We start from the raw sequence: 27645 nt of genomic DNA on the forward strand, positions 1-27645 counted from the left end.
AGGCAAAAACATACCCATTCATCTCCCATCAAGCCAACGCCTAGCCAAAATAAGGAGGAAAACAAGAGTTATAAAGATTTTCGCTCTGGACCCTTTGGAAGGGTCAGGAGCGAAATTCCTAATCTTGGCCAAGATCCTGACTTCATTTTCACATTTCTTCATTCAAACAAGCGTTTTTACCTTCATTCAAGCCTAGGAATGCATTAGTTCTAAGTTTTGGTCAAAGTAGAATGTCTTATAGAGAATTTTGCTCTGGACCCTTTGGAAGGGTTAGGAGCGAAATTCGCTTTGGACCCTTTGGAAGGGTCAGGAGCGAAATTTGACATTTTGGACTCTCCGTCAGGACCATTTTATGGAATATAACATTTAAGTATAAGAAAGAAGAAAGATACTTTAAGTTATATTCCATCTATACTTTCAGGATGTTTGAGAGTGGTTTCGGACCTCCAGGAATTATATTGCAAAATCTAGTTTTTGGAGGATTCTTCAGTTTTCCAGACTTAGTCAAATTTCAGGATTAGGACATTCCAGACTTAGCCAAATTTCAGGATCAGGACATTCCAGACTTAGCCAAATTTCAGGGCATTTGAAGATCAGGATGACATTTCAGACTTCATCACTCACCAACTCAACCTAACTCAGACCCTCAAGAATGATACCCACTCACAAAGCAAGACACAATTAGCAACGAGAGCAAAACCAGGCCCTAAGGAAGACTCTCAAAGAAACCCTAATTTTGGGGCCCTGTGGACTCACCCTGGCTCAAGCAAAGCCTGTAATCCAACGATCCCTCGACAGCACTCATCCTGCAAAGGCTAACAGACAAAACCCTAAAAGACCTAGAAAACAAACCCTAGAAAGCAAAAAGCAGGGGTCCCCATTTGCAATGGGGCGATGTGTGAATATGTCACAACATCTAGCGCCACCTTGAATAAATGTTCTTGAACATTTCAGAGATAAAGACTTAATTGACACTTAGAAGCTCTGGAAGATTCAACCCAACTTATCAGGTGACTAGAAAGTATACTCAAAGAAGAAGAAGAATCCCTAACCAGATCAAAATGTCTAGTCTTTGATTACGCATGTGTGTGCAAGTGTATTCATTCCTCTCGACAAGACAATTATGATCTCTAGGTTCCCCTGTGATTAGCTACGTAGTTTATCTGAACCTCAAAAGCATCTTGGATAGAGCCTCGCTGCCAGTCAGACGTCCATAGTCCCGACGAGGTTATCGCCGCAAGCTCATGAACATTGCTCCATTGCCAGCCGGGCATCCATAGCCCCGATGGAGTTATCCGTATATTCCTGTTAGCCAATTTAGGTATTTCATTTCATTTCATTTTTTTTTTCTTGATTTTTTCTCTTTCATTTCTCATTTTTTCTTTTTGATATTGCTTTTTTATTTCGTCAATTTCTTTGGCTCGTAAGCAGTGAAGCTTACTAGGGTTTGAGGATTGCGGTGGCGCTGAAGTCAGATTTTAGATTTTTCACCAATCACAGCTTTGCCTGAAAACCATAATGACTCGGAGTCTATTAATGTGTGAAGATATAGTAATCAACAGATGTCGGCATCAAGATACAAAAAATGATTCCCTTCCAAGTCAAGTACAAATCCTGATCAGATGATAAAGTTGGAGAGGAACAACCTCGGATTCCAAGCACTTCATGAATAGATATCTACGAAATGAGTCTAACATAAGATCTAGGATATTGCCAATGTGCGAGAAACAACACAGACGCCTTTCTCACAAGATGGAGGCTCCCACTCAAGACACCTAAACTAAAGCAAACCGACCGACAGATCGACTCAAAGCAAACTAAACTAAAGCAAACTATCTAAAGAAAGCAAACAACTAAACTACCTGAGCCACACTAGATCATGAGTCAAATGACTCAAGGCAAATTAAGAACAAGGCTCAAAAACTTCTAACTAAAGACATGAAAAGAAAACCTACTCTAAACCTATATACAAGACTCCCAGACTCAACATGACTCAAAGAAGCAAAATATATACATGACTTCACATGATTTCTTAGGTTGTGCAACAGGAGCATGGCAAACGTGATGGTTCTCAGTCGGGCAAATTCATCCTTAAACACAGAAAAGCAAGCTCTCACCATGCATTTTTCATACTCAAGCAAGTTTTCACTTAAAATGATCAACTGGGGTAATTCATTAGGGCCATGATCAATCTAGATGCAAGTTGTTTTCCCAAAATCCCCATAATCAAAATCATAATAACTTTCAAGGCTAGGATTGAGGAAAGAGACAACTTGTCACATTTCTGGCTCAGACGGAACTGTATTGTCGGAAGCGAGGTCACTAGCTGCTTCAGGAGGTCGCCATTGATGATGAATCATTCCACGAGCATTCGCAATATGTTGACCTTGATTTGGAAAGTCCTCTTGAAACAAGCTCAGCGCCCCTTTGAATAGCTCAAGATTCTCTGTTTTCACTGAGATATCTTGCATAAACCAGGCATCTTCATGAAACATTGTAAGCATGTCTTCAAAAACCAAGCACTCCCTAATGGATTGAGCCTCAAAACATTTCCTCTAGTCGATCAAAGATAATCTCAGGTGGCCTTTCTTCTTCAAGCATAGTCTCGGGAGGTCGGAGTTGATGATGGATCATATCACTCACAGTAACTTGCTTATCTTCAAAAAATTTGGGCAGTGATTCCACTTGTGCTTCCTCTATATGGTCCTTTAGTGCTTCATCAAATAGCATAATGGTGATGAAATCTTTAAGCGCCCCTTTGAATTGTTCTTCATACCTGGGCTCACTTATGATGATTTGTATCTCTTTGTTCAACATCTCAACTTGATTGTCTTCTTCAATGAGGCCATTTGAAAACTCCTGCAATTCAATCTCAAGGATCTCCTTTTGTAGCATAAACGAGAATTCTTCAAGGAATGAGTCATCTTCTTCTTTAATTGCTTGTTCAACTCCTGGATCTTCCTTTATTACTGTTTGAGTATTTTCAACTGATTCTTCAACTTTTGTTTCATGGTATTCTTTTTCAGGTGCATGGCATGGCGAGCTATCCACTGTAATACATTGTTCCTTAGGTGCATTTGTATCGTCAACGTACAACTGATCCTTCTCACAATCAGATGCTGGAGCAATGTCCTGTTCATAGGTTCACCTGAATTCAACTGCAAGATGTGCACCCCAAGATCTGTTCATAATACATTCTTCCTCGGACAAAGTTGGCATTCCAAATTGGTTTCTGACTTGATTGATAGCCATTTCACATACTGAGCAAGTAAATTCGGAGTGAGGCAAGTTGTGAATTCTACACCACAATGGTAGTAATGTGTTCTCTAAGCGCATTTCACCATCCAAAATGAGTTGACTCTCGATCATCCACAAGAAGCTTAGAAGAGGATCCTTTCTCTCTGGGACACTGAAGCTACCTTCTTCTGTTTCTAGCCTGGGGACATCCCAAAAGAAGATTTTTCCCTGTGCTGCCGATTCCATCCTTGATAAGTACTTCAAGCAATGCATTTCATCATGTTCCTCTGTCTCATGAACTCGACACTGCCCTGGTCTTGCAAACTCGGACAATCTGCGTGGATAAAGCTGTGTATCTAATCTCCACCAAAGTTCAGGAAAATCAACTTGTTGCTCATCGTGAAATTGTTGTTGCTCCATGAGAAATCTTTTCTTTTTGATTTTTGATTGATTTTTCTATTTTTATTTTTATTTTTATTTTTCACTTTTTTTGGATTTTCTATTTTTCACTTTTTTGGATTTTCTATTTTTCACTTTTTTTGGATTTTTTGAAATAAGGGAGATCTAGAATATCTCAGATTTAACTTGAACACTCAACTGGTTCCAGCTTGCTTCCTTCTTTCGCAAGTCCAACTGACGACCCAGCGATCACCTTCCTTCTCTGTATCACTTCCATCGCGTGTTTGAGAAAAGGCTTTCCACTGATCTTCCTTGGATTCAAGAGTTCGCATTCGCTGTCAGGCACTGCTAATTTTGTTGAGCGTGGGAGAAGGGTAACAAGCCTTAAGATGATTTCTTCAAATGCAATGTGACTTGACAAGATCCAACTTTTAAATGCTCAACCCTCCTTCTAGCGCCAATTCTGTTGAGCATGGAGGAGGGTAAAAAGCTCTGGATAATTTCTTCAAATGCGATGTGACTTGACAAGATCTGACGTTCAAATGTTCGACCTCCCTCTAGCGCCAATTCTGTTGAGTTGGTGTTGAATTGTTCAACCTGATGGTGAGACCCAGCCCAGTAGGACTCCACCTAGTCATTCATCCATTTTCTCGCATTCTAGGTAGTAGAGTAGATGTCCTGAACCCTGCATCTTTTGTCATTTGTTTGTCTTCCAGTTAGTTAATAGGACTTGTGATTCCAGCAAATCAGACATTTAGGTCATTGAGTGCAAGTCCCCTTGTGATTCCAGCAAAATCACATCATACCGCGAAGAGCTTATCCACGAGTAGAGATCCTACAAAGTAGAACCTTGGAGTTGCCTCGACTGATCCTTCGGCGAGATCTTCAGCAGTCGGGAACTTTGTTCAAGAGAGGATAAGGTACCTTTTAGGTATTTTATTCTGTGTTTGGTCGTGTACAAAATACACATCAACACTATGGAAGGCATGAAGTATTATAGAGATAGGGTGTACATGGAGCAAGCTATGCAGGGTTTTCCTAAGGAAGAGGAGGAACGGGCTAAAATTGTCAAGAAGACGGCTAGCTACTATGATATTGTGGTCATCAAACCTTTCAAGCAAAAGCTTCTCAAGGTAATTATGAGTTATCTTACTTTGGATGGTCGGTATACTAGGGTGTATGGCCAACATTTTGTTATTCTGAATCATTTCCACCATGGAGTGCAAATGTCTTTCCTGTTCTACCTCATGTTTGCCCTTAGGGCTAATTTCAGTGACCACCGTAAGAACCCTGCTAAGTTTCCCATTGTGCATGAAGGTTTGCTGGTTCTTATTGATGCACATTTTTGTGCTCTTCCTCCCCCTGAGGAATTTGTTCATATTTCTTTCGAGAATGATGAGACTAGTGTGGGAGACTCTAAGAATGACGATTTTGGGTCTGGGTCTGAGGAGACTACACCTCCCCTGAAAAAAGATAAAGTGGAAACTCTTTCAAGCTCTAAACCTAAATCGAGGAAGGGATCATTTGGTCACAAGAATATTGTTATGTCCTCTACTTCGGCTAAGATTGGCTCCCCCTCTTCTTCTGAGAAGGTTGATAAGAACCCTAGTAACCCTAATGTCCCGACTTCTCCTCTTTCCTTTAAGGAGACTAGTAATATGGGTGTGGCTGGTATTATTGACCTTAATCCTAAAAGTGATGAGCTAAATTATAAGAGGGAGGATTATGAAAATGTGCTGGGTTTAGCTCGTGAACATGCAATCGACACCTTGAGTTTGTTCAAGTGGCTATTTCATGAACTCAACGAGATCCGGATTAACCAAAGAGCTCTAGGTAGCAAAATGGATTCCCTCCCCATTGGTTCATCTCTTGGTTTGCACAATGATGGGAATTGGACTGAGGATGAGAAGAATTCGGCCATGGACTGTATCAAGAAAACAGGGGAAGGGGTTGACCAGCTTAAGAAAAATCTGGAGGAACGCATCAACCGGGTTGAGGATGGCTACAAAAAAATCCAGCACACCCTCAAGACCATTATGATTATGAGTCATAAAATTGTTAAATAGTCTGCTATGGTTATGAATACCATGGTGAAAAGTTTGGACCAACTGGATAAGGCTGTTGTTGTTATTGGTGAGGAAGTTGAGGTGGCTCAAAGTGGTGATGGACCCTGCAAAAGGACTCAAGGGAACATGAAGAAGAAGGTGGCCTTTTAGAACTTGGATCATAACGCTATGCAGGTTGTTGTTGACACCATGAATGCCCTAGAGGCTGAGGTCACTGAGACCCTCAGAAGCCTAATGGAATTGGGTTGTTTTTTGTTGCTGGTTCTTTTTGTGTCTAGGTTTAGTCTTTCTGTTGTCTTTTTGTGCCCGACTGGGCTTTTGTTGTCTCTTTGGTTGCCGATTTCTATGCCTATCCTTGCAGCCCATTTTGTTTTGGAAGATGCTATTTGATTCTAATCCTCTTAGAATCATCTTGTAAAGGGTTTCGGGGCCCCTTCAAAACCTGTTTTTTCTTTAATCCAAAACTTATAAATTACTATATGATTTAATAAGTGACATTATTTAAAAAGTTACATGACCCTTTTCCTAAGCAAAGTAACAACTTAAAAGGTGGTACAAATTACATGATGGGGACCCCTCATTAAGTTGGTGCCACTTTCAAGAGAGGAAAGATTCCATTGGAATCTAATTTTGATGCCTCTAAGGGGTTCGACTTGGGAGATGAAGGCATAAGTTGGGTTTTGGATTCATTGTTGAGTATTCTTGGATTATTTTCTTCATCTTCATAGCTGGAGCTATTCTCCAAATTCACATCTGCAGGTTGTGGTAAGGATTTGGGAACAAAATCTCCCTTATTCTCACAGGTTGGACGTAGCCCCTACCTGATTTGGCACTATTTTCAGTAATTCAGGTCATTGGAGGACCAAATTGTGTGATTTATCATCTAAGACAGCAAGGAGAGGGTTTGGACAGAAAGTTTTGATCAGATTGGAGGTTCTTACAGCAAGCTTTCCACTCCTTGAAGCCAGCCGTACCATTCTAGGGCTAGCTGTACCATCCTTGCTTGGAATTCATAAAAAATAAATTGAAGGGTTTACCTTTGGGTTTTTTGTGCAAATATCATTGTCAGCTGTAGGAATAAAGATTGGAATCATTCTTTCAAGCTTATGATGTCATTGGAGAGAGATATGAGCAAATCAGTGTGGAAAATTGCCCATTTTTAGGGAAGTCTCTTGGGGGCTTGAAGGAATCAGTAGTAGTTTGGTCTATTTATGTTAGATTTGTTTTTGGTAATTATTTTTTAGAGGAATAAAACTCATTGGAGCAGTTAGGACTCATTGGTAGCTCCTGTAGTAGCACCTGGACTCATTTAAGCTAATAAAGGAGCCCTCCAGGCAAGGCGTTAGACCTCTGGTAGGCCAATTTTTGCATATCTTTGATGAATTCCATTATTTATTGGCGTTTGATAATTGCTGTTAGAAAGTCATTCAATCTGAAATTTAATTTCAGTCATTAGTTCATGTTTTGTCATTGTCTTCGAATTGCATTATCTAAATTTCAAGGCATATATACATTGCAAAAACACAAAAAAGCATAAAACCACAAAACAAACATACAAAACCAATTTTTTCTACCACTGGCCAAAGAATTTAGAATTAAAAACCTAAGTCAGATTGCTACATTTAGTAGTCGACATCTTTCAATGGTATCAAAGCGACGATCTTGCGAGCCTGAGGGTCATCAGAGTAATTCTATGCATCGGGGCAGATTTGGTACCTACAGGTATTATACATGCAGGAGACCTAGATTGGATTTGAACTTTGTCACGAAATCACCCTTTGAGACTAATATGGGTGATATACCAGAAGGACACAAGAGCCCACCCAGATAGGAGAGATAGGCACCACTCAATCCTGATGAGATTATGAGGAGCTTGGTTGAATGACAACCAAGAATTGTTCAGGCAATTAACAGGTTACAAGGCACACTAGATAGAATGGAGTTGGGAAATCACAGGGGAAAGTGTAGGAGCAGTAGTAGGACAGTTTCAGCTGTAGGGAGTCGTGGCAGCAGTAGGACTCCATCTTAGCTAGGTAGCGCATCCATCTCACCACGGAGAGATAGGACCCATACGAGGACAACGGACAGGCCTATGCTCCCTTGGCTCACTCCTAGAGATGAACTACCTTTGGCTGATCCATTGAATGGAATCACTTTTTATGATACAGTCATGGCTTCCAACGATGAGTGGGCTTGACTTCCAGCACATATCAGAGATGCATTTCCATTGCATCAATATTGTATGCAGCACCGTGATTCTATGAGGGGACCAAATGATAGGGGACCCAAACAACAATGGAATAATGATCTGAAGAAAGCTACTGATAAGCTGACTTTATCCACTTTTGATGGCAGTGGCTCCACTAGTTCTCGAGCGTGGGTTCACAAGCTAGATATATATCTATCCTTGAAACCCATGGCTGAAAATGAAGCCATTCAGTTTGCTGTCTTGCATTTGGAGGGTGTCGCATATGACTGGTCATGCCCTTATTCATTCATACCCAGAGTTCATAGAGAGACTGATTGCCAGGGTTGATTGGAAAGATGTGGAACTTTATTACAGGTATTTAGCTCTCTTGAAACAATCAGGACACGTGGAGTCATATATTAATGAATTTCAGCGTATAGCAGTGATGGTTTCTAAGATGCCCGATAGGAGGGTAGTGATGCTTTTCATTGAGGGTCTTCAGGAGAGATACCGTGGTTTAGTCAAGGCTTTGAAGTCTAAGGCTCTACAGGAGGCCATACAACTTACTCTGGACTTGGACACCACACCTCCATCCTCCACTTTTCAGCAAAACAAAAACTTTCCCAGGAACTCCAAACCCTTCCAAAAGCCTTTTAATCTATAGAAGGGGAACACATCGTCTCCTAAGATTGATCAGGAGTCTAGAAATGAATTGAGGAGAAAGAAAATGTGCTTTACTTGTAAGGAACCTTGGGAACCAGGTCACAGATGCCTTGGCAAAGGCAAAGCCCATCTCATTGAGGTGAGTTCAGATGTGGAGGATGAGCACGTACAGGACACTGATGATGAGGGAGTGCATGCTAAGCCACCATAGATAGAGCTTGATTCTACTAATGCAAATGCTATAGCCAATGTCACCATGGCCACTCTCTCGAGTTATCCTAAGTTCCACACTTTCAAATTGAAGGGAACTATTTAGGGACATCGTGTAGTGTGTTTAGTAGATATTGGAGCAACCCATTATTTTATTGATCAACACTTGATAGAGAAACGTGAGTTACAGACAGAGGAATTTTTAGGACTTGGTGTGAAGGTTGCAGATGGTGTAGTGTTGGGATGTACCAGGAGGATTCCTCAACTCAATATTTAGATGGGAGACTACACTTTGATAGATGATTTTTTATGTTTTACCATTAGAGGATTATGATGCAGTTATTGGTATGCAGTGGTTACAGGGGATTGGCAGATATGTCATTGATCACCGTAGGATGCAGTTGGAGTTCTTAGCTGATGGTAAGAAGACAATATTGAAGGCATTGTCAGATGGAGGCCCCAAGGAGGTTTCTTCTCGCAGGATGGAGATTATTATTAGGCACAGAGATATCCTTTGGGCTACACAGTACTTTATCTCATCTAAAGCACCTTCATCTCAGGATGGCAAAACTTATCACATTGACATACAACAGATTTTAGATAAGCATGGGGTGGTGTTTGGTGATATACCACTTGGTGTACCGCCTGATAGAGGCTTTGAGCATGTGATAGAATTAGAGGAGGGAGCAAAACCAGTCATGACCACTCCCTACCACCATCCTAAGGCCTACATGGATGAGATAGAGAAGACCATCAGAGAACTTCTGGTCATGGGATTCATTAGACCGAGCTCTAGTCCCTTTGCTTCTTCAATTGTGCTGGTGAAGAAGGATGGGATCCTATGCATGTGTATTGACTATCGTGCGCTCAACAAGAAAACCATTAAGAATCGGTATCCCATTCCAAGCATAGATGAGTTGTTGGATGAGCTTCATGGCTCAGTTTATTTTTCGAAGATTGATCTTCTATCGGGGTACCATTAGATTAAGGTGTGAGAATCAGACATTCACAAAACAACTTTTAGGTACCATTACGGTCATTATGAGTTCTTAGCAATGCCTTTCGGTCTCACTAACGCCCCTGCTACTTTTCAGTCATGCATGAACCACATATTTAATAAGCATCTGCGTAAATTTGTGATGGGGTTTTTTGATGATATCTTGATTTACATCAGATCATGGGAGGAACATCTGAGGCACTTAGATGAGGTGTTGAGCATTATGAAATCATAGTCATTGTATGCTAAGATGTCCAAATGTGAATTTGGGCTCATTAAGATTTTATACTTGGGTCATGTGATAGGATTTGATGGAGTCAAAGTCCATCAGGAGAAGATCCAGGCTATTCTTGATTGGCCACCTCCCAGGAACATTTCAGAGTTGCGTGGTTTTCTTGGGCTATGTGCTTATTACAAGAGGTTTGTTAGAGGTTATGCTCAACTTGCAGCACCTTTGATAGATCTCACCACGAAGGGGGCTTTTAGATGGACTCAGGAGGCACAGGAGGTATTTGATAGGCTTAAGCAGGTAATGAGCACTTGCCCTGTGTTGGCACTTCCTAATTTCACTCAATCTTTTGTGCTTGAATGTGACGCTTTAGGAGAAGGTGCGGGTGCAGTACTTATGTAAAATCATCATCCTATTGTGTATGAGAGTAGAAAATTGAAGGAAAATGAAAAATTATACTCTACCTATGATAAAGAAATGTTGGCTATTATGCATGCTCTCACAAAATTCAGACAGTACTTAGTGGGAAGGAAATTCATTGTTAAAACTGATCATAACAGCCTTAAGTACTTATAGAACAAAAAGATCTCAATGAAAGGCAGCAAAAATGGGTCAGTAAGATCCAAGCATATGATTTTGACATTGAATATGTCAAGGGGAAAAAGAATGTAGCTGCTGATGCATTATCTAAGAGGCCATCTATTGCTGCTCTTTGTTCATTGAGTGAAATTTCAGCTGATTGGAAATCTCAACTTTTGGTAGAATATTCCAAAAACCAGCATGCATGTGAAATTATGGATGTGATCATTCAAGATGACAAGTACACGGTTGTGGATGATGTGATTTACTACAAGGGAAGAATATTTTTGGTTCCGGAATCTAAACTGAAAAATTAGATTTTACATGCTTTTCATGACACTCCTGTAGTAGGACATCAGGGGTATGGCAAGACTTACAGGTAGATTAGAGAGAGGTTCACTCGGAAGGGCCTCAAAGATGATATTTTACAGCATGTAAGGGAATGTATTACTTACCAACGAAACAAAACTGAAAATACATACCCTGTTGGTCTACTGCAACCATTACCCATTCCGGAGCAAAAGTGGACAGGTATTTCGATGGATTTTATCACTGGACTTCTCAAGGTGCAAGGGAAAGATTGCATATATGTAGTAGTGGATAGGTTGACAAAATATGCTCATTTCTTTCCCATAGCATCAGATTATACAGCTTCACAGTTCCTGATCTATTTTTCAGAGAGGTATTTCGGCTCCATGGTCTTCCAAAGACCATTGTCAGTGACCGTGACAGTAGGTTCATGAGTTCTTTTTGGCAGGAGTTGTTTAGACCCACTGGCACAAAGTTGACACTTAGCACTAGCTACCACCCTTAGACCGATGGTCGGACTGAGATTGTGAATAAGTGGATTGAGGGGTATTTACACAACTATGTGTCAGGACAACATCGTACATGGGTTCGTTGGTTTTATTTAGGAGAGTTTTGCTACAACAAGACACATCATATGTCTATTGATATGTCTCCTTTTCGTGCGCTATATGGTTATGATGCTATGACATTTATGGATTTGGCACTGGGAGATTGTAGAGCACCATTAGCACAGGATTGGTTTCAGGAGAGCCAAGACATTCTTAAGGCACTTAAGGAGAACATTCAGCGAGCCCAGAATCAGTAGAAGTTATATGCTGATCGCCATAGGATTGAGAGATCATTTGAGGTTGGAGACATGGTGTTCTTGCGCCTCCAACCTTACCGACATAGTTCTATGAAGATGAGTGGGGCACAGAAGCTCAAGCCCCGATTCTATGGTACGTACCGTGTTTTGAGGAGAGTTGGGGAAGTGGCATATGAGATTGAGCTTCCACCAGAGAGTAGAATTCATAGTGTCTTTCATGTATCTTGCCTCAAGAAGGCAATTGGACAGGGCACAATGACTTATTCAGTGTTACCTCCCTTGGATGAGGAAGGGAAGTTGGTTATGGTTCTAGTTGAGATCCTGGATAGGCGTGAAAGGACATTGAGGAGCAGAGTGATCAGAGAGTATTTGGTTAGATGGAAGGATTTGCCTGTAGAGGATACCACTTGGGAAGGAGAAGCTATTCTACAACATCCAGCTCTTTAGTTGCTTGAGGACAAGCAATCCCGGGAAGGGAGGACTGTAATGTCCTGTTGTGACGTATTCACACATTGCCCCATTGCAAATGGGGACCCCTGCTTTTTGCTTTTTAGGGTTTGTTCTCTAGGTCTTTTAGGGTTTTGTCTGTTAGCCTTTGCATTTTGAGTGTCGCCAAGGGGATCACCTGGATAGCAGGTTCTGCTTGAGTCAGGTCAAGTTGGTGAGTAATGAAGTCTGGAATGTCCTGAAATTTGGCTAAGTCTGGAATGTCCTGATCCTGAAATTTGACTAAGTCTGGAAACTGAAAATCCTCTAAAAACTAGATTTTGCAATATAGCTCCTGGAGGTCTGAAACCACTCTCAAACATCCTGAAAGTATCTTCTTCTTTCTTATACTTAAATGTTATATTCCACAAAATTATCCTGACAGAGAGTTCAAAAGGTCAAATTTCGCTCCTGACCCTTCCAGAGGGTCTAAAGCGAATTTCGCTCTTGACCCTCTCAGGAGGTCCAGAGTGAAATTCATTATAAACTTCATTTGCCACCTTGTTTGAGCTCGAAACCTTGTTCTTGGCCTTGAAAACGATCTTATCTTGCCCTGTGAAGTGATTTGAAACTTAAAGTTGAAGCAGTTTGGCCTAAAAGGTGAATCTCGCTCCTGACCCTTGCTGAGGGACTAGGGCGAAAATATTGTTTAAGTCATATTTGTCACTGACTTTTCTAATTTGTTTTGTGCAGGGTCTCTCAGAAGGATGATTGAACATCACTAAAGGCGATTGAAGTTTTGAAGACAGGAAAAGTGATGATTTTTGAGATTAAATGAAAAATCGCTCCTGACCCTTGCTAAGGGCCTAGGGCGAAATTTTGAATAGCTCTCATCTTGCATGGAAAAAAGTCAAGTTTTGGACATGAGTGAAACAAGAGCAACTTCCTTTTGCCTCCTGAAAGAGTTTTAGCTTGAAATAATTAAGGATTTTGTTGAAATCACCAAAATCGCTCCTGACCCTTGTTGAGTGTCCAGAGCAAAATTCTTTACAAGCACATTTTTTAACCTTTCTTGGGCGTGAAATTCTATTCATAGCATGAAACGAGATGACATCTTCCTTAGCAAAGACACTTCGAGATGAAAAGTGATGCATTTTGGTCTAGATAGCAAAAATCGCTCTTGACCCTCTTTGAAGGTCCAAGGCGAAATTCTCCAAGGATGCCCATTTTCCTTGCATTTCGAGATCATATTTTTGTTCTCAAGACTCAGTAGGGAGTGAAGTATGATGTTCTACGCCTTAAGAGTAATTTGAAGTTGGAATGATCAAGAATTTGTGCAGAAGACTCAAAATCGCTCCTGACCCTCTCTGAAGGTCCAGGGCGAAAATCACAAAACCAGCATTTTCCTCCCAAGTTTGTGCTAAGGCAAGGTTGTGCTAAGGTAGAGAAGGTCTTCCAAAATGTGATGAACAAGGATTTGCCTCCAAAGCTTGATGATCCTAGCCTAATTTGCAAAAGTCGCTCCTGACCCTTACTAAGGGCCCAGGGTGAAAATCTTTGGAGCACCTATTTTGCCTTACAAAAACAAATCAAACATGCATGGAATGGATGAAGGAGATCATTGCTTACCCTTATAAGGTGGATTGACATTAGAAAGATGAAGGATTAAGAGCAAAATTGAAAAATCGCTCTTGACCCTCTCTGAGGGTCCAGGGTGAAAAAACCCTAAATACACTTTCCTCCTAAAGATCAAATGAAATCAAATTCAAAACTCCAATGAGAGATGCCATTTAAATGCCTAGATGAAGTTTTGGACAAGAAAAATGAGGTATGCAAGGCCTAAATTGAAAGTTCGCTCTTGACCCTTACCAAGGGTCCAGGGCGAAGTTAGTAGCATTCTTTATTTTTACCACATTTGAGCATTGATATTCCTCAAATTCCTCAAAATTGCTCACTTCGAAGCCTTTGGAAAGATTAAATCAAATTCGCATTAAATTAAAGGCATTTTAATTTAATAAATTAATTTTGTACCTTGAAATAATCAAAATAAGCATCTTAGAGGTATTAAAATTAATTTAAAAAAATAAAAGATTACAAGTTGAGTGCACAAGGCATTATTTTGCCTTTATTTGACAAGTCGGCCTACTCTTTTAAGGTTTTATTTATTATTTCACCTTTTATTTGGCAAGTCGGCCTTGGAGAGAGGAAGGTGAGCGCTCTATATCATAGGAGATGCTTTGTTCAAGTTTTAATCATTCATTCATCCTTTTTCAAGTGCAAAGTTGAAGTGCGAATTGGAGGAGTGAAATATAGCATGTTGGAGGCGAAATTCTACTAATTGAGGAGCAATTTGAGGAGCGAAATCCAGAAGATTGGAGGCAAAGTTTGCTAAGTGTTGGAGGTTAATGGAGGCGCGATTCATCCAAGAGGAGGCTATGATTTAAACTTTGCCTAGCGAAATTCATTTTTTTTTACATCATTTCTTAGAGTTTAATACTCAAGAGGAGGTATGGCGAAATCATCTTAACACCCTTGTTCAAGGTTTGATTTTTAGACATTTTTTTTAGAAAAGTCTAAGTGTGGATTGGTTGATTAGGAAATGATAACTCTAGATTTATCATGAAGTTTCCTAATTAATATCTTAAATCTTCTTTTTGAGTCTTATTTTCTACCCTTAAATGCTCAAGGACTAATGTTGAAATGTTGTGTAGGTGTCAAGATGGCGACTCCAAAACCCGGAGGATCTACAAGTCGGCAAGTTCTCATCAAAGAAGATCCGGTCCAGGACAAGGATGATCTCCTCCAGCTCAGTATCATCAAAGAAGATCAAGCAAGGATAAGGGTGACCTCCTCCACTCTAGCATCGACAAGGACGACCTTCTTCGGACAAGCATCATCATGACTAACCTCTTCAAATCCAGCATTCCAAGGCGAGGTACATCAATCATCCTGCACATCAAAGACAAAAGAAGTCAGAGCAAGGGTTCGTTGAAGGAGCAGATAGTTTCAGAAGAGTTAATTAAAGCTAGCTTCTCAGCAACATCAAATTGGCATCAACCAAGTGTCAGACGAGGTGGCATCCTAGTCATCACTCCTCCAGTTGGGTTGGTCCACCTCAGCGTGTCCAGATTCAATGTACCTAACTCATGGGAGGTGGCACAAACTTCGATGTACCTACCCCAGCTATCCATTGGTTGAATTTTCCAGAGAAGACATGTGTCCAATTAATACAATTATTTCATTGGTCAAGCATTAAATGTTATGTAATGGTTGTAACAAACCCTAATTAGGGTTTTCATTATTGAATCTTGGCCATTGATCTCAAATTGATCTTAGCCATCGAATTGTATTATGGGCACTATGTAAGCCCCAACTCTTCATTTGTAAAGGCCAATATAGATAGATAATAGAAAGGAGTTAGTGAATAGAGAGTAGTTAGGAGGTGATTAGTCAGTTGATAGAATAGCAATTAGAGTAGAATAGGAGGACAAGGCAAGAAATTGTTGCCATTGATTGTAAACAAACTCCATTTTCATTGAAGTAATGGTGAAGTGTGTCATTTCTTTCAATATGCATGGTTTCTTGTTGAATCTTCAATTCTAGATGGTAGATGATTAGATCGAATGAAGGAAATTGTTGAATGTACCTATGTGGAATCCGTCTAATCCAAACCACTAGCCTCTTACTGATGGTAAGTGTGCCTTGCGTGGTCAACTAGAATGAAATGAGCTTAATCATAAGTCGTTACACGTCTATTGTTTCATGCATTTTCTTGAATGGTGATCATTGTCAGATGGTGTACAATTTAAACATATTGGAAGCATCCCTTAGAAGATTGCATTGAGTTGGTGTTGAATTGTTCAGCCTAATGGTGAGACCCAGCCCAGTAGGAATCCACCTAGTCATTCATCCATCTTCTCGCAATCTAGGTAGTAGAGTAGACTTCCTGAACCCTATATCTTTTTCCATTTGTTTGTCTTCTAGTTAGCTAGTAGGACTTGTAATTCCAGCAAATCACATCATACCACAGAGAACTTATCCACACATAGAGATCCTACAGAAAAGAACCTTGAAGTCACCCCGATTGATCCTTTTCGTGACATCTTCAACATTTGGAGGCTTTATTCAAGAGAGGATAAGGTACCTTTAGGTATTTTATTCTGTGTTCGCATGTGCATAAAAAACACGTCAACATGTCCCCACTTCTCTAGTTGCCATCCAGATGCTTAAATTCACCTATCACACATCTCCACAGGTGAAGTTCAACGTGGGGAGATGATTGGTTAGCTAAAGGGGACAATTACTTAGACATAATTTGCTTTGGTGAGCCATTAATAATAAAACTTTATAATTTTATGTTATAAAGTTACTTTTTCTAAAATTAGAATAAGTTAATAAAAGTAACTTATAAGTTACTATATGATTTAATAAGTGACTCTATTTAAAAAGTTACATGACCCTTTTCCTAGGCAAAGTAATAACTTAAAAGGTGGTACGAATTTCATGATGGAGACCCCTCATTAAGTTGGCGTCACTTTCAAGAGAGGAAAGATTCCATTGGAATCTAATTTTGATGCCTCTAAGGGGTTCGACTTGGGAGATGAAGGCATAAGTTGGGTTTGGATTCATTGTTGAGTATTCTTGGATTATTTTCTTCATCTTCATAGCTAGAGCTATTCTGCAAATTCAGATCTGCATGTTGTGGTATGGATTTGGGAATGAAATCTCCCTTATTCTCACAGGTTGGACGTAGCCCCTACCTGATTTGGCACTATTTTCAGTAATTCAGGTCATTGGAGGACCAAATTGTGTGATTTATCATCTAAGACAGCAAGGAGAGGGTTTGGACAGCAAGTTCTGATCAGATTGGAGGTTCTTACAGCAAGGTTTCCACTCCTTGAAGCCAGCCGTACCATTCCAGGGCCAGCCGTACCATCCTTACTTGCCTGGAATTCATAAAAAATAAATTGAAGGGTTTACCTTTGGGTTTTTTGTGCAAATATCATTGTCAGTAGTAGGAATAAAGATTGGAATCATTTTTTCAGGCTTATGATGTCATTGGAGAGAGATATGAGCAAATCAGTGTGGAAAATTGCCCATTTTTAGTGAAGTCTCTTGGGGGCTTGAAGGAATCAGTAGTAGTTTGGTCTATTTATGTTAGATTTGTTTTTGGTAATTATTTTTTAGAGGAATAAAACTCATTGGAGCAGTTAGGACTCATTGGTAGCTCCTGTAGTAGCACCTGGACTCATTTAAGCTAATAAAGGAGCCCTCCAGGCAAGGCGTTGGACCTCTGTGGTAGGCCAATTTTGGGATATCTTTGATGAATTCCATTATTTATTGGCTTTTGATAATTGCTGTTAGAAAATCAGTCAATCTGAAATTCAATTTCAGTCATTAGTTCATGTTTTGTAATTGTCTTCCAATTGCATTATCTAAATTTCAAGGCATATATACATTGCAAAAACACAAACAAACATACCACAAATCAAACATACAAAACCAATTTTTTCTACCTCTGGCCAAAGAATTCAGAATCAGAAAACTAAGTCAGATTGCTACATTCAGAAGTAAGCATCTTTCAAATAATGAGAATCATGAGTAGAACATGGTCTAGGGCCAATAGAAAAGTAATCTATGAAATCACATGATAAATCATGGAATGATGTATAATAAGTGTGACATGAATCAAATTGTTTTTTAGCTCTACCACTTAAATGAAGTCTAAACTCACTATTCAATAAGAAATCATCATCTAAATACTCATAGCTGGCAAGTGAAAATGATTTAGCATGTAAAAATGCTTCAATAAAACTATTAAAATCATTATCTTATGTTGGGATTCCAATTGGTGGCTCTTGGATTTCCATTGTCACTTCTTAGTTGAATAAAGTTGAGTAAGTCGTTCTAAGTTGACTATGTTGAAGGGGAGGAGGTCTCCTTGTGACCTCCATTGGTGTGGGGCCATTCTAAATAATCCCTCCTTATTGATTGAAAAAATAAATATCAAAATCATCAAGTAACAACTCCTGAGTAAGACCAACAATGTCATGATGTAATAAACAAGGATGCAATGAAGTATTCATAACATCTCTACGAAGACAAGTGAACTAGTATCATAATGCAATCTATCATCCTATAATGCATCAATGGGTGTAATATTACACAAATACCTAAATTATTGGTTTCGGTATAGGGTTGGGTGTGGGTATGAGTACTAGGTATGGCAGTACGACAATTTTATTTTCTTTGGTTACAAGTATGGGTTTGGCTATATAATATATATATTCGAAATTATAAATTATCAAATATAAAAATAGTGATCCTCATAATTACCAATAAATAGAATATTTAATGCCTCATATTCATAATTTGCAAAAATGGAAATACTCAAACTCATATTTCAATTATTTTCCAAATCAAAATGTCATAACATAATGAAAATTTTAATCAATATTTAATAGCCTTCATATTGCTCTTCATCAAAAGCATCAAAGTCAACATTTGGTTCAATTTCATTTCAACCACAATCAATTGGAGTGCCACTCCCAATAGCTATGTCATGTGTAGAAGTTGCCTCATCTATATAGACTTTGGCAAGCTATGCAACTGTAGCCTCTAAATTGGCACACTTAGGAGTTAGATCTGAATTCTTTGTCACACCCTCATTGTATTCAGGTGTCTTACGTGACAAGATAAGAAGGTTGGAGTGTACATGGACTAAATCCTCAACTTTCTTTGCACTCAAATGGTTGCGCTTAACTGAGTTAGAACTCCAATTCCACTCAATTGAAGAACTTGCAACCTGTTGAATTTGCATACAACATTTAGTATTTAATAATATAAATACAAAACATGCACTTTAAAATTATACTATTATAAAATATAATACATACCATAATAGTAAAATAAAAAAATGAGAGAAATAAAAAATAAAAAGATACATACTTGACAAAGACTTTTAATTTCAATAGGCTGCAAGTAAATATAGCCTTGACCATGTATGCACCACCATTCATGAAAATCTTTTCTATATTTGTCTCGAAGAGTAGAAACATCATGGTTCCTTTAAGATATGAAGTGGCCAAACTCACTCAAGACAACACTTTGGAGTTCTTCATATGGAAGTATCCTTCCAAATGCAATCTTGTAGCTAGTAGCAACCTCTTCATCCCTATATGGTGGCACCCTCCCCAGCAAGGAAAATATCTCTTTGCTCTAGTACTTGGTGACAAAACAAATGCTAAGAGATTTATATAATGCCCCTTCCAAATTTTCCCTAGAATCACATTTGCAACAAGTTAGGGTTAAGGCTACATCTTTACTAAGAAAAAGATCTCCTTAAACAATACAATCCCGGATTTGAATCTTGCAACCATAACCAAGGTATATATATATATATATATATATACAATTATTAGTGTTAGACAATAACACATAATATTCATATAATATCTATAATATCATTCAAACACATTAGGGATTTGGACACTCACCCTCTTGGCCTCGGTGGGCAGGCAACATGGACATCCACTGGGGTGGCCTATGTAGGGGGGTGCATGTACCTACTTTTCCAATCTATGTCTCACCCCCATAAAGACAATAGCCATCATCGTAGAGTCAGAGAGAAGATCATAGTGGGGATTTCTTGAGTGTCCTATCTAAGCCCAAGAGCGGATCTTTGCCCTCTTGACCCTAGGGGCAGGTAACATGGACATCCCTAAGGTGGCCTACTTAGATGGCAATCTTCTAATTCCCCTCTTTTCTACGTCTCCTTCCTTCCATAAATGATGGAGGTTTCACACAAAATTATTGCAGACACATACATTCAATAGCCAGTCACAAATATATATATATATATATATATAGATTGAGATAAACATTAACAATAATGCATAGGCAGATATATACCACAAGATGCAAGTATTAGTAGATGTAGTTATATAGATCTAATATAGTTATAAGTCTGCTGCTTCCTCGTCTGGACTGCAAACTATCTGTCTCATTCCACTGTGATAATTTATTCTATCTGCTGATGTTCGATGATAATTCTTGGCGGCCGATCATTGTTATTTATACCTTCTTCTATCTTGAAGAGGCACGTCTCTTCCAAAGGGACAAGTGCTTGCAATGGTTGTTATTTGTCTTCACAACTTTTGGCTCTTAACCAATCACACCTTTTGGATGTAATCTTTCCTTAACTAATCTCTTATCGATCTTGTTATTCCTTCGTTCCTTTGTTCATGGTAGACAGTGGCTGATTGCTGGTCTGGACTTCTGTTTGGAAAATCGTGAAGTCTTGCATCAAGGCGATTTTCCCTTTGTGTTGCATCTGCTTCTCATGATAGGGTTGTGACAATGTAAGGTGTGGTCGTCTTGTTCCAACAATCAATGATGATCTTTTGCACACTTTTGAAAAATGTTTACATTGGGTCATGTTCCTTGGCTTTTATTCTATTTCTTATTTTCTCAACCATGGAGTCCATGCCATCATAAATTTCACCCAAACGTGGTGATCTGTATCAGCATACCTAATTATGCTGATGATTGGCTTAGTGAAACTCAAAACATATTCCACGTGAGCTCATCATTCATCATCCAAGATCAATGCTTTTACTTTTTGGGCTCTTTTTTGCTTGATTGCCTCCATACACTCGAAAGGTTGTTGATGATCATAGAGCTCTTTGCTTATCGCATCTTCACAAGTCATCTTAAGACGATTATGTGGAATGCCTGTAAAAAATACATGTCACATATGAACAAAATAAAAATTAAAAAAATATATTAAAAAATAAAATTTTAATTGCCTTCAACAACTGCAACTTGGACAAGGTTCTAAAGATGCCTTGTGACATATGATGATTACTCATAGACATTTGGATCTCCTCGGCCTCCATGTAGATTTGTTTGATCTGCTCAATGTGTGTGCCAATCTTTTTCAATATCAAATTGAGTGAATGGACCACACCTGGTGTCCAAAAATGTGACCATATGTACTCTCCACTATAGTACTAGCTGCCCTACAATTTTCAGCATTGTTTGTTATGACGTGGACAACATTTTTAGGGCCCACTATTTCAATGGATTCTATGAAAATATTGACATTGAAAGTTGCATCTTTCACTTGCTTCTCACAATTCATTACCTTCAAAAAAATTGCTCTTTTAGGGGATATTGCTATAACATTGATCAAAGGTCTATTTTTGCAATATATCTATCCATCAGAAATGATGGACACACTTGTTTTGGGCCATGTATCCTTGATTTCTCTCAATGATGCCTCTACTAAAGTTTTCTCCTTCACCAATAAGGTGGTTCACACCCTTTCATACTCATGACAAACATAATCAGAAGGTGTATTGGAAAGTACCATCACCATATCTCACCTAAATGGTAATCTAATGAGGTTGAAAGGAAGCTCGTTGCCATAAATGCAATGAGCAAAGCTCCGATCTGCAATCTCCTTGGCTTCATTCTTGAAGGCCTTTTCCAATGAGCCTCTTTTATGTGAAGCTAAAACATTCTCTTCTATAGAAGATGGTTGCAGTGGCATGAAAGGATGTGAGCCAATTGGTTGTGATAAGCCACTTTGTGCAAGCGTTTCTTGGAAATAGGATGTCCTTTTTCCTTTGATCTAGTACTTACCATGTTGGCATCCTCTTGATTTTTAATAGAAACCAATATTTGATGCTATGACAACCCTTTTTATTTGGCCCAGGACAAACGTTTATTCCCTATAAAGGAATAGTGTAGAAGTGAGCTTTCACTTGAGAGTATGAGCTCATACAGTCTTTCACATTGGCTACAATGCCAAAGATAACCCCCACCACTAGGAAGTTGTTTAATCATTGTATGTCACCAAAGAGGTGACAATGCACCAAATTTAAATGAACTACTTGCATTTAGGGCAATTGAAACCATTTTGTATGAACCTAATAAAAAAAAAACTACAAATTAACAACCCTAAAACTTAAAAAATTGGCATTATAACCCCTTATTATGCATAAAAAGTGCAAAAAAAAACTCAAAAGTTACCAAAAAATCTAGAAGAAGTTTGAAATTTAAAAATAAAAATAAAAATTCAAAGCTTTAAAAAAATGAAAGATTTACTCATCTTTGATGGTTAAATCTTCTTTTTGTAGCTATTTCTCCCTTGTTGGTGTAGGTTTAACTCTATTGTAGCCCTCACCTTTGGAAAAAAATGACCAACCTTTAAAATCTAGCAATGGAAGCTTGGAGGAAAAAATGCGATTTTGGTCTTTTATGTTTGTCAAATGAGTTGAAAAACATGTTATGCCCTGACTTTGAGGTGATCAAATTCCTTTAGGAGTGTTTTTTTTAAATGCTTTTTAATATTTTTTATTGTCTTTTGGGTCCTGTTGATGTGTTTTTTTTGACAGCGTCGAACACAGAATAAAGTCACTAATGGTCACCTTACCCTCTCTTGATCAAAATTAGTCCATATGCTAAGATTGCATAGAGTTCAAACGGCTAATTCCAAGGTTCCTTTAGTGCGTGGATGTGACTCAATTGTTTGATGGGTTTGTTGTTAACCCAAGGGGCCTTACGTGTGTTCAATTGAAGAAGATGATAAACTCATGCAAGCTCAAGGGTTTCTATATGGATGATTTGCAATGAAAGCCCTGGTTTTGGATTTTTTGGATTTTCGAATTATGCAGAAAGTAAATGAGAGTAGGGTAGAGAGAACTATGCTAAAGCTAATCTAATCCTAAGAACAGGAGACGAGATCACTCATGCAAAATTAAACCACGCTTCGCTTTGCCAACAGAGCACAACTACGCGAAGGCGGTGCAATCTTCAAAGGGTGTGTAGAGGTTTTTCAGATCACCAATATGGACCATCAGATTGAACAATCTTCACTGATGATCGAAGTTAAGCGTACACATAAAAAAAGGCTCAGGCTAACTTTGCACGGTATACAACAATTAGCTGCACACCAAAAGTATGAGCCCAGATTCTGCAACAAGTACTCCTATCAAATCCGGTTCTCCTAACAACATGTAAGCAAATCTAATCTAATTGAAGAGAGCAAGACCATGCAGATTGCTAAAATAGAATGAAGATACACCATCAAAATCGAACAATGTATCTGATGCAACAATCTCAGATAATAATCTCTCCTCCATGACCTCTTCGTTTTGGTGCTTGTCCTTGGCCTGGGGCGGAATTTTGCCTTAGAGGAGGAATTTCAACATTTCATGCCTCTTCTGAACTTGGATGGAGTTTTTGAGTTTCTTCCGAATCAGGCCACCATATAAGAATTTGGGGTGATTTCCTAGACAGAGACAAATTTTCCGAGCTTTCCATTTCAGGAGTGGGCCTCCAACACTTAACCATCTTCTGGCTTTCTTTGTTTGCTTTCTGACTTTCCAGAATTAGAAATAGTTGCAAATGTCTGATCTTTGTCACCTTGCCCAAATGGTCCTGTCAGAAACAAACCTTCCAAAAATAGAAACTTTTAAAGTGTCAACGTTAGATCCCTAGACAGGATACAAGAATGACTTACTATAAATAGAAACTTACTAAAAATAGAAATTACTAAAAATAGTAAGTTTGATTTTTGGCAAAATGACAACATTCCGGGACTCAGTAAAATCCAAAAAATAGGAACTTTGCGTTTGGCTCAAATTTTACTGGGAGGCTCCTTGAAGGGTCCTAATTCCAGTTGTACGTTTAGTTTCTTGAAAACTCTAACAGAAACCCCCTCAAATCTAGGACAAAAGGCAGAAACCCTAAAAAAGACAAAACAGGCCCTAGACTTCACCAAACTTGCTCAAACAAAAAGCAGATTAAATCAAAATGACCCTTGAACACCTGCAAAGCGATGAGACTGCCACCAAAACCCACAAAAAACCAAGACCAAACGACCAAAAAGGCCGAAAAGCTAGGGGGTCCCCATCTGGGATGGGGTGATGTGTGATTAGGTCACAACGGGACCGTGCTAAGGAGATCTTCCATGTGGTTGAAAGTTGTAGAACAGGGTTCTATAGAAAGTAATTTCCTGAACCTAAAAGCACAGAGTCTTGGGCCCACGGTAGTCTCCCATGATATGGCTGACTTACTTTTTTGTTAGATATCGAATCCTTTGATCCATCTCATCCATTGAGAATTGAATTTTCAGAGGATTCTGTTATCTTTGATCGAAGCCATTTTCTTTTCTTGAGGGATCTGTGCTTGGTGTTGCATGAGTTGAAGCAATTCATCTCAGCCAACTTCAGGTTCCTCTTTATGGACAATTGAGTGGAAGTTTTGAGACCCTTAAGAATAGTGAAGATGCCCTTAGGGGTGGAATGGGGGCCACAAGACCTTCCTAACAGTCCAATTCCTTTGGCCAGTGCACAGTAGGTGCAGATTTTGGTGGAAGCAGGCTGGAGATGGGAGCGGAGAGGGGTAGTAGCAGAATTGGAATACAGGCTTAATGGATAGAAGTATGTAGCCCAATTTACTATACTACATTCTGTACTTTTGATCATTCTGTATTTCTAGTTCTACATTTTTTATTATTTTGAGCTAGTGAGGCTCAAGGCTCAAATGTATGCCATTGGTTTGTTACATTTGTCCAGGTCATTACTCTGACTTCTAGGGCTACATACCAGGCTCTCACTCTGGTTGGCAAACCTTACAATGTTCCTAGACATCTCAAGTAATCTGGAGAATAATACAACTTACAGTTGTAATAACCCCATCCATGCAAATCATAAAGGTCCACCTCTGCATACCTGCCAAAAGGGTTTGCCACATCAGAGCAGGCATTGGCTTAGAGGTCACAACAAGGGCTTATCCGTAAATCGTTTTAAAAGGAAAAGCTGCCTCCACAGTGCTGATTAAAATTGAAACCATCAGACTTCAAACAAAAGTCACGTTGTTTCCAATTTTGAGTCATTGTACAATTTGTCATAAGATAAACCCATTGGTGAACTCTGCACAGTGTCTGGTTCACAAAGATTAAACTACTGATTCAGAGCAGGTTGGGAGTCACCTTGAGCTTGCAACAAAATTTGCAATTTATTCTAGATGTAAAAATAAAGTCTTACAGAAACTAGGTCGCCTGGTTAGGCCAGTTTCTGCCTGGATGGTCTGCTCTTGTTCCACTGTTTAGCCATGAATGGCAGCTTACTGAGTCACACTTAAATTTGTAATTCCCAAAGTCAATCTAGTAATTTTGAATCAAAAGGGAACAAAATTATTTAAAAGAAATATAGCTATTAGTAATTTACTAAGCATTACAAAAAAGTTTAATTTTGAAATTGATAATAGTAAAAATTACATAATTAGCCTCAACAATCATGTATCTAATAAATCATGTTGCTGTCATGCTATTTGCCCCTGAAAACATGCAGTTTGTGGAGCATTGTGCTGTGTCCCACAAGTAGGTCCCTGCATCAACTATACGTTGGACGTGAGACATGAGTGACTTTACAATAGGAAGTTTCAGATGCTATAAATTTTATATTATGGATGCTGTAGCTTTGGATTTTCAATCACTCTATAGCATAGCTACCTGGATGCAAGGGTACTGGTACCAATGGGAACAAGGATGCCAATCAAAATAGGTATGTGAGTAAATGAATAAAGGAGATGGCTACATAATATATAAATGTAGTCGCCAGAAATTGTGTGTACAGGGACTGGGTATGCAGTCCACATTTCTGTAATGGAGTTTCCTGGCAACGATGCTGCATAGGCTACTTGATAATTTTCTTTGTCAATAACTTTTTTGGATCAGTGCTTTTTTTCGGTTCCAGACTCCAGTGGTTATTCTTGGCTATGTGTGAACATCAGTACTTTAAGGAGTAAAATAGCCACTGTTCTTCTTATATGATAAACATGATGCTACAGAAAAAAATACTAATTGCCCATAGTGCTGCCTTCATCTGGGATATGCAGAGTCCACATTATTGCAGCTTAAAAATATATACATATTTCTTAATTGTTCCGAGTGTTCATGATCTGTTTTTGGCTTTCACTTTACTTGTTTGATGATGATGATGATGACGAAGAATCTTATTGTAGACCAAATTACTCTGGAGGACCTGTCAAACTGATCATCAAATATACATCCTAATTTGTTTACCTTAGTTACAAAATATTTCATTGAAGTTGTTATTGTTGTTAAATTTCAGCATAAATATCAAATTCTTCAATTAATATAAAAGGAATCTAGACACATTTGTCTTTCTGAAAGTCAATTTTTTTTGTTGCTATTGAATTCAGCTGGACATTTGCAAGGCAGGGGAATCAGTCTATCATGTTCGAATATGCAGCAAGAGAGAGTCTGGCATATTAGTGAATCTCATAAGGGCCATAGAATCTCTTCCATTGCACATCATAAATTCAAACATCTGCTGCTCTGATCACAACATCCTCTATACAATCACATTTAATGTATGTCTAACAAATCCTTATTGTCTCATTTAATTAAATATGTGGTATCTGAAACTAGAAATATAAATCGGTTTTGAATGTTTCAGGGTGAGGGGAGATACTTGGAAAACTGTGGAGATGATAAGGTGAAAGATATGATATTAGAAAGTGCATCTAAGTATGGCTTATTTTCCCTACAGAAATAATAAATCGAGATTCATGGAGTTAAAAACAAACAGTTTGAGGTTCAGTTGGTTTACCAAATAAAAGGACAATCTGTGGAATTCCACTAGTAGCTTATTGACAAATTAGATGAGGTGATTTTAATTGAAGTTTGTTCTGTGAGATGGCGAAGATCTGTGTGTGTGGGGAAGCAGCATACGTTCAAATTGAAAAGTTCAAGAGGTGAACTTTGATGACCGACCCTCCCTTTCAGGAATTTCTTTTCTGATGGTTTTCTTTACGTACCAAGAAACTCATACTAAGGGAATGGAAAATTGAAGAATATATGTCATATATATTTATGTATATTTATTTACATTTTAAAATTCTTTATACTTCTAATTTTAGCTTGGTATAGACTGTCTTTAAATTTTTGTTTATTGTATATATATAAAACTTACAAAAATGGTCATGACAATTATAGAGAGAAACAGTTTGTAACAAACCACCACCACCTTGTGAAAACAAAACTGGTCATTGCAAAACATGGCACCAATGACAACCATGGACTGAAGCCTGCCAACTGCCAACACCATCAATTGAATCCTCTCCCCACCATCCAACTCAATCACCACCTCCTCTCTGTAGCCGCCCTCACCACCTGTAGGAGAAATGCCCACACATACACAATCTAGGGTAGGGAAATTTAATTTGTGAAATACTTTCATCTACTTTTTCACCCACCACAAGTTATCTTCCGCTGATGGAGGCAAGGTGAAAGCATTAGAAGCCTCAAGGAAGCCTTGAGAGTGAGTCACCATAAGATTATCCACCACTAGACATAGGTCCAGGCAAAAAGGTTTTAAGTTCCTTAAACTACTGGTACATGGGAAGTATTTCCTTTTTGACCGAAGATACATCCCCATTGTGGCCATGGAATTCAAATCAGCTTGGTCAACCACCTCCTCCAAAACCTTTGCTAGCAACTCC

The 27645-nt window shown here is 38.8% G+C and overlaps 1 protein-coding gene across 3 annotated transcripts in view; it reads left to right on the plus strand.

The window, feature by feature from the left end:
• Positions 1-27062, plus strand: part of LOC131075630 (transcription factor MTB3) — a 48024-nt gene extending 20962 nt beyond the window's left edge. The window contains exons 3-4 of one of the 3 annotated variants that reach the window (XM_058012460.2): positions 26344-26514; positions 26601-27062. In XM_058012460.2, coding sequence (XP_057868443.1) covers positions 26344-26514; positions 26601-26699 — 270 coding nt within the window. In that variant the 3' untranslated portion in view covers positions 26700-27062. Of the gene's footprint in view, positions 1-25469; positions 26114-26343; positions 26515-26600 lie in introns of those variants that run through there. The other 2 variants (XM_059209855.1, XM_058012462.2) reach the window with 2 other exon arrangements.
• The last annotated feature ends 583 nt before the right edge of the window (positions 27063-27645 follow it).

This window comes from Cryptomeria japonica, chromosome 8, assembly GCF_030272615.1.
Source record: "Cryptomeria japonica chromosome 8, Sugi_1.0, whole genome shotgun sequence".
Taxonomy (NCBI): Eukaryota; Viridiplantae; Streptophyta; class Pinopsida; order Cupressales; family Cupressaceae; genus Cryptomeria; species Cryptomeria japonica.